The sequence below is a fragment of the Bicyclus anynana genome, chromosome 10, assembly GCF_947172395.1.
Source record: "Bicyclus anynana chromosome 10, ilBicAnyn1.1, whole genome shotgun sequence".
NCBI lineage: Eukaryota > Metazoa > Arthropoda > Insecta > Lepidoptera > Nymphalidae > Bicyclus > Bicyclus anynana.
The window spans coordinates 8,433,380-8,449,052 of NC_069092.1; the positions used below are offsets into that span (position 1 = coordinate 8,433,380).

The 15,673-nt window shown below is 34.0% G+C and overlaps 1 protein-coding gene across 12 annotated transcripts in view; it reads left to right on the plus strand.

Moving 5' to 3' along the window:
• LOC112042935 (protein lap4) overlaps positions 1-15,673 on the plus strand; it is a 136,079-nt gene that overhangs the window by 55,778 nt on the left and 64,628 nt on the right. For 11 of the 12 annotated variants that reach the window (XM_052883873.1, XM_052883876.1, XM_052883877.1 and 8 more), the window contains exons 4-10: positions 3,358-3,478; positions 4,297-4,589; positions 5,169-5,414; positions 6,264-6,433; positions 8,557-8,646; positions 9,727-9,833; positions 14,969-15,178. In XM_052883873.1, the coding sequence (XP_052739833.1) occupies positions 3,358-3,478; positions 4,297-4,589; positions 5,169-5,414; positions 6,264-6,433; positions 8,557-8,646; positions 9,727-9,833; positions 14,969-15,178 (1,237 nt within the window). The remainder of the gene's footprint in view (positions 1-3,357; positions 3,479-4,296; positions 4,590-5,168; positions 5,415-6,263; positions 6,434-8,556; positions 8,647-9,726; positions 9,834-14,968; positions 15,179-15,673) is intronic. The other variant, XM_052883874.1, reaches the window with a different exon arrangement.

Genomic DNA, 15,673 nt, shown 5'->3' on the forward strand with positions numbered 1-15,673 from the left:
AGCACGTTAAAATATATTGGATTAGTTAAGTGGCCTCTTCTTGATTTCATCACAATATATGAGATGAATAAAAAGCATTCCGTGGTTTCACCGTGCGGTTGCCAAGTTCATCTTGAAGCGGAGAAAATTCCGGGACTTCGGACTTAGATCCCGGGTCTTCGGACTTAGATCCCGGGACTTCGGAATTAGATTCCGGGACACAGATCGTCGGCCCGAGTTGATGACGCGTGTCACTTTTACTGTCCGTGTTGTTTTTCCTACCCAGCCAAACTTGACAGGATCTTCTTAGGCTAGGATTTTTCAAATGTGTACCCGTGTCCAAAACTGCACTAGGAGGTTCCTATCCAGTTCTACATTAAAACGGGGTTCTAATATAGAAGTTGCTGCACTTCTAAACCACTCAAGGTCTTTAGGCAGGTTCTATTTAAAATATATGTAGAATGCAGAAAACCGTAAAAATTGAGAGACTTTATAATTTCATAAAAAAAATGGAACCCAGGATCTCCGTCTTGTAAATCCACCGCGCATACCACTACGCCACGGAGGCACCTAATATTTACCTGACTTGATATTTAGTAACAGTATCAATATTATCAGTGAATAGAGAAGAGCATATTATGAAACCGCACTTATAGTGGTTCCTATCTTTACGCCTTTTAGCTTTGAACAATAAGTTTCAAATTATACACTTACCCAGTTAACCTTGTATGGGTGCAGTATACCTACAATGAAAATTGATCTTGCGTTAGTCATCTATTGTGTTTTTATTCTCGTTAATATATGTGGTTGACAGACTGAATTTGTAAATCTCTATCACATTTCTTGCATTCTAACGTAAATATGAACTCTTAGACATCATTATCATCATCCATCATCATCATCATCGTCATCAGTAGTTCGACGGCCTCCGTGGCACAATGGTATGTGCGGTGGCGGAAGGCTTAGGCCGTGGCTAGCTACCATCCTACCATCAAAGTCGTACCGCTAAGTGATTTAGCATTCCGCTACGATGTCGTGTAGAAACCGAAAGGGATGTAGATTTTCATCCTACTAGGAGTAGGAAGTTAGCCCGCTTCCATTTAAGACTGCATCATCACTTAACATCAGGTGAGATTGTAGTCAAGGACTAACTTGTAAAGAATTAAAAAAAAAACTGTATCAACCCACTGCTAGATTACAGGCCTCTTGTAAGGATTTCCAAACAACACGGTCTTAAGTCAGCCAGCATCCACGCTCCCTGTAACACATTTGATGTCGTCAGTCCACCTACACCTGGTGGAGGGTCGCCCAATTATGCACTTTTTAGTACGGGGTCGCCATTACAGCACCTTGGGACCTTGTCGTCCCAAGGTGGCATGTAAGTGGAAAACCATCACGTATTAAACAGTGTACAACTTCGAAGTGCATATAAGTTCGATTGATTTTGTTATGTTTCCATTTATCGAAGTTAATATATTTTTTGTTGATTTAATTGAGTTGTAACACTAAGCGTTACAGTAAACTGTGTCAATCAGCACGAAAAGAAGCCTTATATGGGGGAATTAGCTAGGGAGTTAGGGACGTTGGCATTTGTCATTGCTAAAGATTGATTACACATAATTATCAACTTCATTGTAGTACAATCTTGTGAGAATCGTTTGTAAATTAGGAGGTGAAATGTTGATAAAAATATATGATTACTAATATTATTTATAGAGGAAAGATTTGATTGTTTGTTTGAATTCAATAGGCTCTGAAACTTCCGAAAAGATTTGAAAATTTACCATTAGAACTCTACATTATCCCTGATAGGCTATATTTTATCCCCTGTATTTTCACGGGAACGGGAACTACGCAGGGAAGGACGCGTGGCGTCTGGTACTTTCTTACATGTTTCTTTTCAACCCATCATTATTCATAGAACGATCACATGAGTTTGTCACAAAGCTATTAAAATTGATTGTTGTATCAATGAATCGATCGTATCGAATAAAATGGTGAACATTTAAAAATACAAGTGTTGTAATAAGTAGCACTAGTGCTGATTTATTCTAACACTCATTTTGAACTAAATGATCAGCTCTCTGTCTCTACTTCATCAGGCGATACCTCATGACTGAGGATCGTGATCCATCCGGGCGAATATTTTTTTTTTTAAGAATATTTGTCAAAACTTTTTTAAGATTATATGAGCAATATTCCGTGCTTTCCAATTAGTCGGAAAGACTGTGTTAGTAGGAATCTCATGATATAAGTTTCTTTAATTTCCATACACAGATTGACTGCAATAAGTATTTTTTTAAAAGAATATTCGTCATATCTTTTAAATGTGACCGATATTCCCATTCCCATCCAACTAGTCGAGGAAGACTGTATTAGGAGTGGGTACAACAATAGACCAAAGGTTTGGGGATCGAACCACCACCCCTCGGTGATAAGTCCGACCGCTCTTACCGTTGAGCTATTGAGGCTCGTATTACGTTTGATGTCATTCTTATTGTAGTTTTCTCACATGGAATCGTGTGAAATGAGTTGATATAAAAGATTTTTGTAAACCCCAAGGTCTTAGTATATTTATAACCTAAGGTTTTATTATAAACCATTAAGTAAACAATACGTTATATTTTGTCATTATTACTTGAGCGCAAACAAGTTCTGAGGTATTTTATTGTATTTGTAAATTACCTATTGTACCTACAATGCATAATATTATTCTTTTCTGCCAAGTCACTAACACGAGATTCTTGTCTGATTACGACGAAGCCGATTATGATTTTAGCAGTCTATGTATGTATGTTTGTGTTTACGAATATCCCTCCGTGACGGCTAAACTATTCCTTCGATTTTGATGAATAAGATGACAATGGATTCATTATCAACACCCGGGTAACATATGGTATAACGAGCCGTGATAGGCCAGTGGATATAACCTCTGCCTCCGATTCCGGAGGGTGTGGGTTCGAATACAGTCCGAGGCATGCATCTCCAACTTTTCATTTATGTGCATTTTAAGAAATTAAATATTACAGGTCTCAAACGGTGAAGGAAAACATCGTGAAGAAACCTGCATACCAGAGAATTTTCTTAATTCTTTGCATGTGTGAAGTCTGCCAATCCGCATTGGGCCAGCGTGGTGGACTATTGGCCTAATCCCTCTCATTCTGAGAGAAGACTCGATCTCAGCAGTGAGCCGAATATGGGTTGATAATGATGATGATAAACATAATATGCTACATTTTAACCGATTTCATAAATAGGAAGAGGTGAATTTACTATGTACAACTAGATTTTAAACGATTTTTGTCTGTTGTGTTAGAGTTTTTTTCAACTTTCTTAGGCTGGTATTTAATTTTAATTGTAATTATTTAATATTTCCAGTTTGGTGTCCCTCCAGTCACTGGAGCTGAGAGAAAACTTGCTCAAATCTCTGCCCGAGTCCTTGAAAAATCTCACCAAGCTGGAGAGGTTGGACTTGGGTGACAACGAAATAGAGGAATTGGTAATTTCTTATTTATATTTATTAGCATAGTTACGGCCGACTGCAGGGTTAGGCCGAGAAGAGGGAATATAAAGCTTAGATTCATCATGCTGTTCCAATGTGTGATGGCGGGCTTATGGTGATATCGTAAAATTCCTCAACGATTATAACATTATAATGAACATTTAATAGCTTGGCTAGACAGTGTTCGGAAATTTCGCGACATCTTTACGTCCAAAATTCCTCTGTGCCTAAAGACGAAAGTTTTCGAATAGTGCGTGTTGCCAGTGATGACTAACGGATCTGAGACTTGGTCATTAACTGTTGCCCTCAAAAAAAGACTCAAAGTCAATTAGCGGGCAATGGAGCGAGCTCTGCGTGATCGAATCAGAAATTAGGAGATCCGCAGAAGAACTAAAGTTACTGACACGGCGAGTCGCAAAGCTGAAGTAGCAATGGGCAGGGCACATAGTTCGAAGAGCCATTGGAAGTTGGGGACCCAAGGTGCTGGAATGGCGACCCCGTACCGGAAAGCGCAGTGTTGGTCGATCCCCCACTAGGTGGATCGAGGACATCAAGCGGGTTGCAGGAAGCCGCTGGATGCTGGCGGCTCGAGACCGTTGTTTGGAAGTCCATGTAAGAAGCCTATGTCCAGCAGTGGACGCCGATGGTATATCGTGCTCTTCAAGGCAGGGGTGTACCACCGCCAGCTTTAAAATTCTGACCCGAAAATTTTTTCTGAAACTTTCTTACGAGCAAGAAAACTTCAGTATTTCATAGCATGGCTAGAACCCTCATGAAATAATTCTATATCTATTTTTTTTCATTTTATTTTTCAGCCTGGCTTTATTGGAGAGCTGCCAGCATTGCAAGAGCTATGGTTAGACCACAACAAACTGCAGTATTTGCCGTCAGAAATTGGGAACCTGAAGGCTTTAGTATGCTTGGACGTAAGCGAAAACAAGTTAGAGAAAATTCCAGAAGAAATCGGCGGCCTGTGTTCCCTTACTGATCTCCACTTATCACAGAACATGCTGGAAACAGTGCCCAATGGTATCGGAGATTTATCCAAGTTAGCTATATTGAAACTGGACCAAAATAGGTTACATACGTTAAATGAAGGCATAGGAAGGTTGGTAAAGTATTCATATGTATTTTTAAACTATAATTTTTTTATTTCTTCTTTTTTTTAAATTTTTAACAATTATACATACAAAATATACAATACACTATAAAAACTTATAGAAAAATATGAACAATATGAATTGAAATGAATAATATTATTATTAATTGGTTCAATTCATATGAATTAAATTACTTAAATAAGATATTTTAATTGGAATTAAATTATAGTTTACTAGCTGACGTCGCGCGGCTTCACCCGCGTGTTTCCCGTTCCCGTAGGAACGCGGGGATAATATATAGCCTATAGCCTCCTCGGTCAATGGGTTATCTATATCTAACACAGAAAGAATTTTTCAAATAATTTTTTATAAAAAAAAGTTGGCAAGCCTAGAGCGAGGGGACGACGCATGACGTCATCTTTTTTCGAGTGTGCAACCGGCTCCATCGAATTATAAGACGTTGTCACGTCAAAAATAGAAAAACCATGCAGCACTCACATACCATAATTTTTTCAAGTTAGCCCGCTACCTTGTCATTAAATAAATAAAGTAACAAAATATTTAAAAAAATATATTTTATTTTTCAGCTGTACAAACCTCCAAGAGCTTATCCTAACGGAGAACTTCTTAATGGAACTGCCCAAATCGATGGGCAATCTACAGGAGTTGTCCGTACTGAATGTAGATAGGAACTCTCTGGGAGAAATACCTCTCGAGATCGGCAACATGACGTTACTGGGCGTTCTAAGCTTGCGGGACAACAAACTGACCAAATTGCCCAACGAACTAGGAAATTGCAAGTCTCTACATGTTTTAGATGTTAGCGGCAACAGGTAAATATTTTCTTCTATACTTTGCTACTAGAGGCTTGCATTTCATAGATGCTACTGACGAGCAAGTAAGCTCACATGGCTGTAGCGTTAACGGTTTGACGACCGATAAAACTGACCGTGTGATGGTCGCGATCGTCATGATGTCATGCACATCGCGATCAACACACATGTGAGTTTTTGATTGTCAGTGGCTGACATAATTGATAATTGCCTGTAGGCTCAGACGAATTATTTAGGGACCTGCCTCGCTAGACTTTACCCAAAAGTATAAGATCAACGATCTAACGCGTTTATTAAATCTGTTTCTATACAATCGATGTTTCATTGTTGTAATCGTTTTCGTCGTGTAAAGAGTTCCCTAAAAATGTCGGTTTGTGATCGGCATAAAAACGGTCAGCAAAACATTGATCAAGTAATCGAATTTTCAGTTTATCGATTCTAAGCCATATGTTTGTTAGTTTGTGTAAAAATTACACGTGTGTGTATTGCCCAGAATCCTAGGGTGGGTACAGGTCCATTCTAGGGGTGGGTCCCCCCCCATATAAGCCTATAGCTGTGCCCACCACGCTGGCCTAAAGTGGACTAGCAGACTTCAGACGCAGAGAATTAAGAAAATTCTCTGGTATGCAGGTTTCCTCACGATGTTTTTCCTTCATCGTTTGAGACACGTGATATTTAATTTTTTAAATGCACATAACTGCTCTTCTTAGCAGAACTGTTTTCCTGCCTTCAGAACCGGTGCTAGAGTCTTTACAAATAGTCAACCTTTACGTTTTTAAAGTACTTGTAAAGTAAGCCTACTTGTAAACATAAACATATTTATTAATATATTTTTTTTATTTTTCTCAGGTTACAATATTTACCATACACTCTAGTAAATTTAGAATTAAAAGCAGTATGGTTATCAGAGAACCAAGCGCAACCATTACTAACCTTCCAAACGGATAGAGATGAGGTGTCAGGGGAAAATGTACTTACATGTTTCTTACTGCCACAGCTGAGTTATACTCAACAACCAGGTATGAATTTGTTATATTATAACAAATATTTTGATGGAAATCTAGTGAAAAGGTTTTTTTCTTTTGCTTTTGGTGCAATACTATGGTATATTGATGATGTTAATATTTAAAAATTTAAATAAATACAAATGGGCTTGATGATAAAAGTGAAAACTCATGACTTTGGTATAAGTTTTGTTTGAATTTATCAAACAAAATTTTGAAAAATTAGATAATATTATATTGTTGAAAAATTATAATCACATAGCACTACTGATTTATTAGTTTAATTACGGATATTGTATATTATTAAAAGTATATATTCTGGCACTTACGTGGTACATGTTATGTACACATATTCACATATTTGTTTGTATATGTGTTGTGTTGTCTATGATTCGCTAGACGTTTTTTCATAGACAATATGCAATGTGTCAATTTTCTGGTCAGCGCCAGATAAAAGTAATTTAAAATCGGTTTACTTATTAATCTATATTATCGTTTGACTTATTTCCCTTGAACAAGATTCACAAACATTCTAACATCATCATATGCTGAAGAAATTTTTGCTTTTTAGTGAATACTTTAGCTTTCACTGTTATTGAGGAGCTTAAAAAACAGACTATGGAATCCTCTTTTATTGCAATAGACGATTTTTTTTGTATTGTGGTGAATTGAACGTCTATACTAGCCTTTATTGATGAGTACTGTTTACCAACAAACAAATTAAAAATGAGGGTATAAATCACTAGTCATTTCACACCTAATAATAATTATAATTAACTTGTTCTTAAATTAATGAAAATAAATTTGATTAAAAAGCTTAGAACAATTAGATATGGATATATTTTATATAAAATTTTATAAACAAATCGTACATAATTTAAAATATTAACAAGTTATAAAATGACGTGCGTTTTCTACCTTCATTTGTGGGTAAACAGAAACTCATCAAGAAAATCTGTATTATAAATACTTTCATATCAAGTTGTCTAGAAAATTGGTAATTGGAATAAAAGTATTGTATATTCTGTTCTTTAAACTCTTTTTATGCACTAAGTAGACATTTCTCTATAACAGTCTCGTCACGAAGTACGTTATCTTTATGAGCGATAACATACGAAAGCGCCATTCAAAAAGTTTGAGACGCAATCTGTATGTACGTTGGATATTATATGGGTGAACAAGTCCTTGAACTGTGACTGTTTGTGATCCTTCGCATTGCTTTTTGTGCTTATGACTTTAATTACTATGCAAAAGGTCAGTGACCATTTACAATGATTTTTTTTATTACACTTGCTGATTGCTCATATGCTCATAGCGTTTTGGAAACATATGAAACTATCATCTTAACTATTTTAAAAATAACTATAGGGCACGAATTTATCATTTGAAATTACTAATATCCATGACTGGTTGGATTCTTAGTCCAAAAATTTGATGTTTTTCAATTCACTGGACGTATGAATTATTATCATAGACGTATTGTTAAATAACAAGGCTACGGAAAATTAAAAAAAAAAAATTAGCATGAATGGAAACTCTTATAATTGTCGAGTATTGAGTATTGAGAGAAATTGTAGATGCGACGTACGAATAAATTTTTAACTTTTGTTCTGGGACAGGGAACATGTTAAAGGCGTACTGTTATGAAATATTCAAAGGCATTTTCACATTTTCACATTCACATTTTCATTGTATTATATTATTTTCTTGAAAATCACACAAATTGAATTTTCAACAGTACATTTGCTTTGCTTTGCCATAGGAGGTGTAAATAAGATACGTCAATAATAAACAAATATAATACGATCGATCGTACTCGTAACTTTGTAGAGTGCCTTCTAGAAGACCCAGTGTACTTTGTAGCATCTAAAATGAACGCTATATGTTGAAAGTTATTTTAAGCGACAAAGCGACAGCATTTATCAATTTTTTATCTAAATTATTACTTTGGGTTTCCTAATTTTTTTTTTTCTCAAACAGCATCTGTTAAATAAAAAGCAATAAGACACAAATAAGAGTTTATAAAGAGCACTTTTTTATAAAGAAATTGTAAATAGTCACTGACCAACGTTTTGTTTTTGTTTTTGCCGTGTAAATATACTAAATGTCACTTTTGCCACTTGTCACACACCGAATAGAGTTGGAACATACGTCAGAGGTCGGCAGTGGCACCTGGTTCAGGGAACACAGATTTAATTCACAGTCACAAGAGCTTGATAGGATAAGAGGTAAGTTTCTATATACACGCTTTTTGTTCTGTGAATTTTTGATGACGGAGATAAATATTGTAAAGACGTAGGTCGATTGAGGTTTTCTTAATTGACCCAGGTCTGGCTGGTGGGATGCTTCGGTCGTGGCTAGTTACCACCCTACCGGCAAAAACGCGTCACCAAGCGATAAAGCCTTCCGGTACGATGTCGTGTATAAACCGAAAGGGGTTGTGGATTTTCATCCACCTCCTAACAAGTTAGCCCGCGTCCATAGATTACATCATCTTGTAAAGAATAAACAAAATATATAGTTTTATTATACTTATGCCTAAACACAATCACACTTTATGTCTGTGAAGGTAAAAGTGTCATTTTCAGTCATTTGTCAAGGTGACTTTACAAAGAAATGTGTTAAAGATTAGGCCTAAATTAAGATACTGGAAAATAAAATAAATTGTAATGATTGTTACGCGATAAATATAGTCTTCGTTGTTAAAAATTCATGGAAAATTTTCAAAAAATACCTACTTTACTCTTCACACTACAATTTTGACTTTTTTTTTACTTAGTAGAACACAATGCTGCTTCTCCACTTTATTTTAAGTAATATTTTACACTCTCCAATTTTACAAAATATACATTTATATACAAAAAACATTTCATTGATTTTTCTAACTTGTTTTTTTTTAGACCATTTTTATTCTAATAAATACTGGTTCGTTTTCAATTTGCTTTTGTGTTGTCAATGCTAACGCATCGTTATTTTGTGAAGTCCTTATAAAATAAGCAAAGGAATTATCGAATGGTTAAATAAATTCTTCAGTTGAATAAAAATTTTAAATTAAGTTAATGAATATAAAAATAGTTTTTTTATTAATAAAATGTATAATGAAATTAAAATAATTAACAGATTAAAGAAAACAACACTGATTGTTCTCAATGAAACTATACTCAGACAAACAATTATTCGCCCACTTTAATATATTCGCGTCATATTAAAGAGGGCGGATAATTGCGCCTCTGAGTATATAACGTTTCATTGAGAAGTAATATATTTACTTTATTAGGGGAAAATAAAATGAAATTTATGTTTAACAGAGACTAATATATCGCGCGATAGAGACTCCGACGACGGATGGGAAGAGAGGGAAGCATCACGCACTATATCAGTCAAATTCACCGAAGACGTTCCTGAAGCTAAAGAGGTGAGCACATGGTGTTGTTACTCATTTGGTAGAAAAAAATATCACTATAGGAAAGCTTCCAGAACTTTCTGCTATAATTACAGAAGTTGTTGTCACAGTATACGTTCTAATATTCGGCACTGTTGTAGAAATGTTAGCAGTTGGTTTAGAAACAACGTCTATAACGTATTTACTAGGCAAAGAGCTTACTTAGCATTGAGCTCTATATTAGTAGCGTTGGAATAACGAGTATTAATTATTAAAACCAAAACCAAATCAGTATTGAGTTTCGTAGAAGAAAATATCACTATATTAAAGTTATAAAATTTTCTGCTACGATTACAAAAGTTGTTGTCACAGTATACGTTCTAATATTCGGCACTGTTGTAGAAATGTTAGCAGTTGGTTTAGAAACAACGTCTATAACGTATTTACTAGGCAAAGAGCTTACTTAGCATTGAGCTCTATATTAGTAGCGTTGGAATAACGAGTATTAATTATTAAAACCAAAACCAAATCAGTATTGAGTTTCGTAGAAGAAAATATCACTATATTAAAGTTATAGAATTTTCTGCTACGATGATAAAAGTTGTTGTCACCGTATACGTTCTAATACTCGGGTTTGTTGTAGAAATGTTAGCAGTTGCTTTAGAAACAATGTCTATAACGTATTTACTAAATATAGAGCTTATTTAGCGTTAAGCTCTTTATTAGTAGCGTTAGAGTGATATCAGTATTAATTATTATTGTGTAAAACCAAATCAGTATTGAGTTTTGTGTTCTTATATCTCTTTTTGTTGATCTTAGTAATAAAAGATATGATTTAAAAATTACCTTCACCATTGGGATTTTGGGATGAAAAGTGTTTTAAATCTAATAAATAAAAATATGATAGTAGTAGTTTAATAGTAGTTTGCATAATAAACTTATCATTATAATGATAGTTTATATTAGTTTGACCAGGATTTTTTTAAGCATTTTACCCATAATATGTTTTTAACATACTAAATTTGATTTAAAACACTAATAATTCCATAAATAGATTGATAAAGTTCGTTTTGATTAAAATCTTAGACCACTAGAAAAAATATCTTTTACACTGTATAATACGTCATAAGCGTTTACATTCTATAATATTCTTATAAGTTAATATATCCTATTACGTGTAATTTTGTATTTTATTTATATAAGTACATAATTTATTTTTTTATGTCGTAATAAAAGTGCCATTTAATGATTTATGTTTTATTTTGTTACATTAATATGCACACACTATGTATTCGCTAAAGGCACAAGGCGACTAACATTTCCCATTTAGCTTAGCAAATAGCTATTGGTTCATTGTAAAATTAAACATTGGCATTACAATTGTCACATACCCGTTACTTTAATAAATCATAGCTAAGCTGTGCTGTATTATAGTCAAGCCTCCATGATTTGAAAAATCCATGTTAATTTACATTTCACTGTATTTTTTAAGAATGCCAACTTTTCAGTCCCTGAAAATACTTACACTTTATAATGAAACTAATGGCAGAGGCAGAATAGAGGTACAAATATTGTACGAATTATTAGTCAGTGTATTTAAAAAAAAACAACATCATATCAATATGATTTTGTTTTGATAACATTATACAACTATAATGTAATCAATCAAAATTGGCTTCGACTAAAAACTTTATGAAAAAATTTGTGTTTTGGTATAATAAGGAAAATATTATAGAGCATTACTAATTAGTTGACTGCCCCCTAAGTAGAGTTAATAAAGACAAAAAAAGTGTGTTTTGCTTCTCGAGCGAAGCTGTAGCGAATAGCTAGTGTATGAATAGTGTATAGTGTGTTTTGCTTTTTCTCTGAATCTGAAATATATATTTAGATAATATTTTTTAAAGATTTATGGTATCTTGTATGATATATTTATCTTCCAAAATCATAATACGTCACTCTTCATATATGCCGTTATCTGGCAATAACGTATCTTGAATACACATCTTTACTTTAAAGATAGATAAAAACTGTGATGTCACTGCAGACACATCTGCAGTATGCATGGTATTAACCTAGGTATTAACGAATATAAGTTTAAATGTACACATATATAGTTAGTTAATTTATCTTCTATTATTAGTACATATTATGCAGTAATTTGATCGGAGTATGGTCCAGAGAATGATCTCCGATAGACAAAGGAGAAAGAAAAGAGAGAGAGGGAAAAACATATTTATTAGATTAGATATACTTATATTATTAAAATATATTTTCTGAACTAAAATCTTTCAAATCCTAAAGGAAAGCTGTTTTTTTAGTTTTCGTATACATACGATAAGGTTGTAAAAAGTAGATTAGTTAAAAAGTTAGGTTTGTAATCTATACTAATATTATAAAGAAGTAAAGTTTGTTCTCGGTCTTCTCTTCTTTCTTGATCTACGGTACCGATGTTGATTTTTTTTACTAATGTAAAGCCACGTTATATGTGTGTTTCACGCGCTTAGTTCCCGTTACCGTGGAAATAAGGAGATAAAATATTACACTCTCAAATAACGTAGAGATTCTATTGATAAAATAATTTCCAAAATCTATTATGTAGATCCAGAGTTACCCAAATTTTACCTCTTTATAATATTAGTATACGTTTTCTCTTGAAACAATATTATGTAGGTTTCTATGAAATGGGGAATCAAATAAAACACAGACTTAGTTTATATTTGAACGGTTTTTGAAAAACAGGTAGTTGATGTCATGGATAATGGTCCAACGGATGATGTCCGTCTCGTCACGCCCACGGCATACGAATCTGTAACAGAAAATTGTTCTAATTTAAAAACAAAATAGTCAGGAATACATACCATAAGTTGTTGAATGTTTCCAAATGCTGGTATTTTATTGATTGTATTACTTTGTAATTGCCAAACAAAATTGATCAGTTTATTTTTTTTTTTAATAAAAACTATGGCGCGAAAATAGTAAAAATTTTAAAATTATTGTGTTCCGAGTTTCTTATGATCTTGTACCGCTATCTCGTATTCAGATACCAACAATACCGTAGATTCCTAGACCTCAGTCTGGTGTTATACGATTAGATTTATAGTATAGCGACACAAGTAAGTTAAAGAATAAGTTTTGTCGCGTTTTCTACAATCCAGTTTTTCAGATAAAATCGAAATGGTCTAACCTATTTCCGCGTTCACGAAAAGTATAAACAAGATAATCTTATTAGGTAATGTGCTTATTTGCAAACAAAATAGGAAATATTTGTATTCAAGGTAACATCGATTCAGGAGGACAGTGAGGAGACAACGCCGTCCGATTCTTTCTTCGGCGCTCAAACTATGCTAGGTCTAAGAAGGCCTTTAGACGTAGTCCGCAAGCTAGTTGCTACACAACGGAGGGCGTCCCTGCAGAGACTCTCCTCCTCTATAACTAACCTCGCTGAGGTACACCGGCTGTGCGGATAGAGTGCAATCACCCATCCATAAGTTTAGGGGAGCTTTTAAAGCCTTTTTTTGTTTTTTTTTAAGGAATATTAATGTGATAAAACGACTAATATTTCACTTGTCCCCTTTAATTAAGAGAACAGCATGAGCTACTAGTTTTGAAACGTGGAATTACTAAGTCAATATAGCCACATCTCTTAAACACAACATAACCAGAATTCACTTTTCCGTCCAACGAAAAGTACTCATATGTCCTAGTCCTAGGCCGGACCCTTAATAAAGCTATTAGGTAAAACGATTTATATGATTTAATGAGAACATCCTATTCAATAATTGAAAAAATGTATTTTATGACTACTTAATACAACTAGTACTTGTATTATTGACTATCCAACCGATATGAGTATAAAGGTCCTAAATTAGATTGGCGATTTTAAGCGCGAGCTATCTTTTAATTGACAATGGAATGGATAATCATTAACATTGTAGAAAAAAAAAGACAAAAAGTTGTAGAGAAACATAATTGTTTGTTTGTTTTGGTCCTATTAATCCTATTAACTTATATAAGGATTCAAATAAGTATGTTGAATATCAGAATAGGAAGTAACGGTGAATGCACTCTAGTTACGCTCCATCGCTGCCTCCACTAAGCCTCTTGGTCCTTTGTTTTATATAGGTTTTAGTTGTTCTGCCGCTACGTGTAGTTATAAACAATGTACTTTAGATACATTATAATAGAACATTAGTTTTAGTGTCTCATTCATTTTACGATCTGTAAATATTACTTTTCATATACACATTACACATTACTTACCTTGTATACCTATTGCCACAATACGTATTATATCAACGAGAAGTCGTAATCATTCGTTATGAATTCGCACATAATTTATTAACTTTTCGCATGTTCTGAAATAAAAAAAAAATTAAATTGAATGGGCACGTTACCGCTTGCGCCATTCCGGCACTTTCATCAAGGAAATCGTCGTGTTACTTCAATCTATTTTAGTTCTAATCCCTTAGATCACATGGCACTATTTGCACTGCACTTATGATGGATTTGGTCTGGATTTTGTGAGGCACGTCGTTTTGCCTCGGAGGTGAACTTGTGTGTGATATCATATCCTGTGATTCACGTCACCACGTGTATAATGGTCTTATTAACATCGTGCGTTTAATAGGTTAACTGTCCATTATAATTTTTGGTAATTGTAGAATATAAAACAGAGGTGTATAAATTATTTCCATTGATGTAATAACCCGAGTGTTTCTCGGTTATCAGTGAGTTAATAATAAGACTTAATCAACAAAATAATTTAAAAACAACCATAGTGTGATTCTAAGAAAATTCGAGAATACTTTACAAATACCTCATTCATATCTACTTAAACATACTCATCACCTTAATCAGCTACTAAGCTTTATTTATTTTTAATATAAGAATTGCTACTCTGCGTTAGATTATTATAATAATTAGTATATTACAATCAAAGATACGTCACGCTTCAAAATATATTATATGCCTTTTAAAACATTTAATTTTTAGAATTTAAACTACTAAATTATTGAAATATTTTATTTTATTACAAAGAAAATATTTTGGATTAGCATGTGCATGTTTTTTTTGATACGTCCTAGACATTTTTTTTGGTCTCGAATTAATCTGGTAGATAATTATGTAGAATGAAATTACCGAATTCTATATAAATATTTGTATTGCAGACACCATTTGTACGTCAGAATACGCCTCATCCGCGAGAGCTCAAGGCAAAGGCAGTGAAACTGTTCACGCGGACACCGGAGCAACAACAACAACAACAACAAACTCAGCAACAAATACAACAATCGCAACAGAAAGTGATCGAAGCCCCGACCACCAACGGCATAATCTCATCACCACCCGAAATAATTCGCGTTCCTGACGTTGTGGAAGTAAGTTTCTCAACCTATCGATACTCAGCGACGTGCACAAGGTTATTAAATAGGGTAAGCATTGGACATGCGAATTGTTGAAAGTGAAGTTGGGCGAGTAAAGCACAGCTAGAAAGGTGATTTTTTTTGTGTCTGTTTCTCCGTCTGTTCACGTTTATATACAAAGTTACCTACTAGACGGATTTTCATGCTGTTTTTATGTTAAGCAAAGCATGGGGTAACATAAAAAGTCTTTGTTTTATTACGATTGGATGGTGGGGAAAAAATGTACGGTATTTAGATAATTGTAAAAATTGTGTATTTAAAGGTTTGTATCAATTTTTTTCATCAGTTTTTTTTTTTACTAAAAAAAATTCAATCGTCTGACTATTGGTCACTTTAAAACGCAGCTCACGTAGTAGCTTCGCACATCCGTAGTGGAAACTACTTTTAATAGGTATTGCATATCTTGTCCTAATACTGACCGAAAACATGTCAGGCTGGATGTTTAAATAA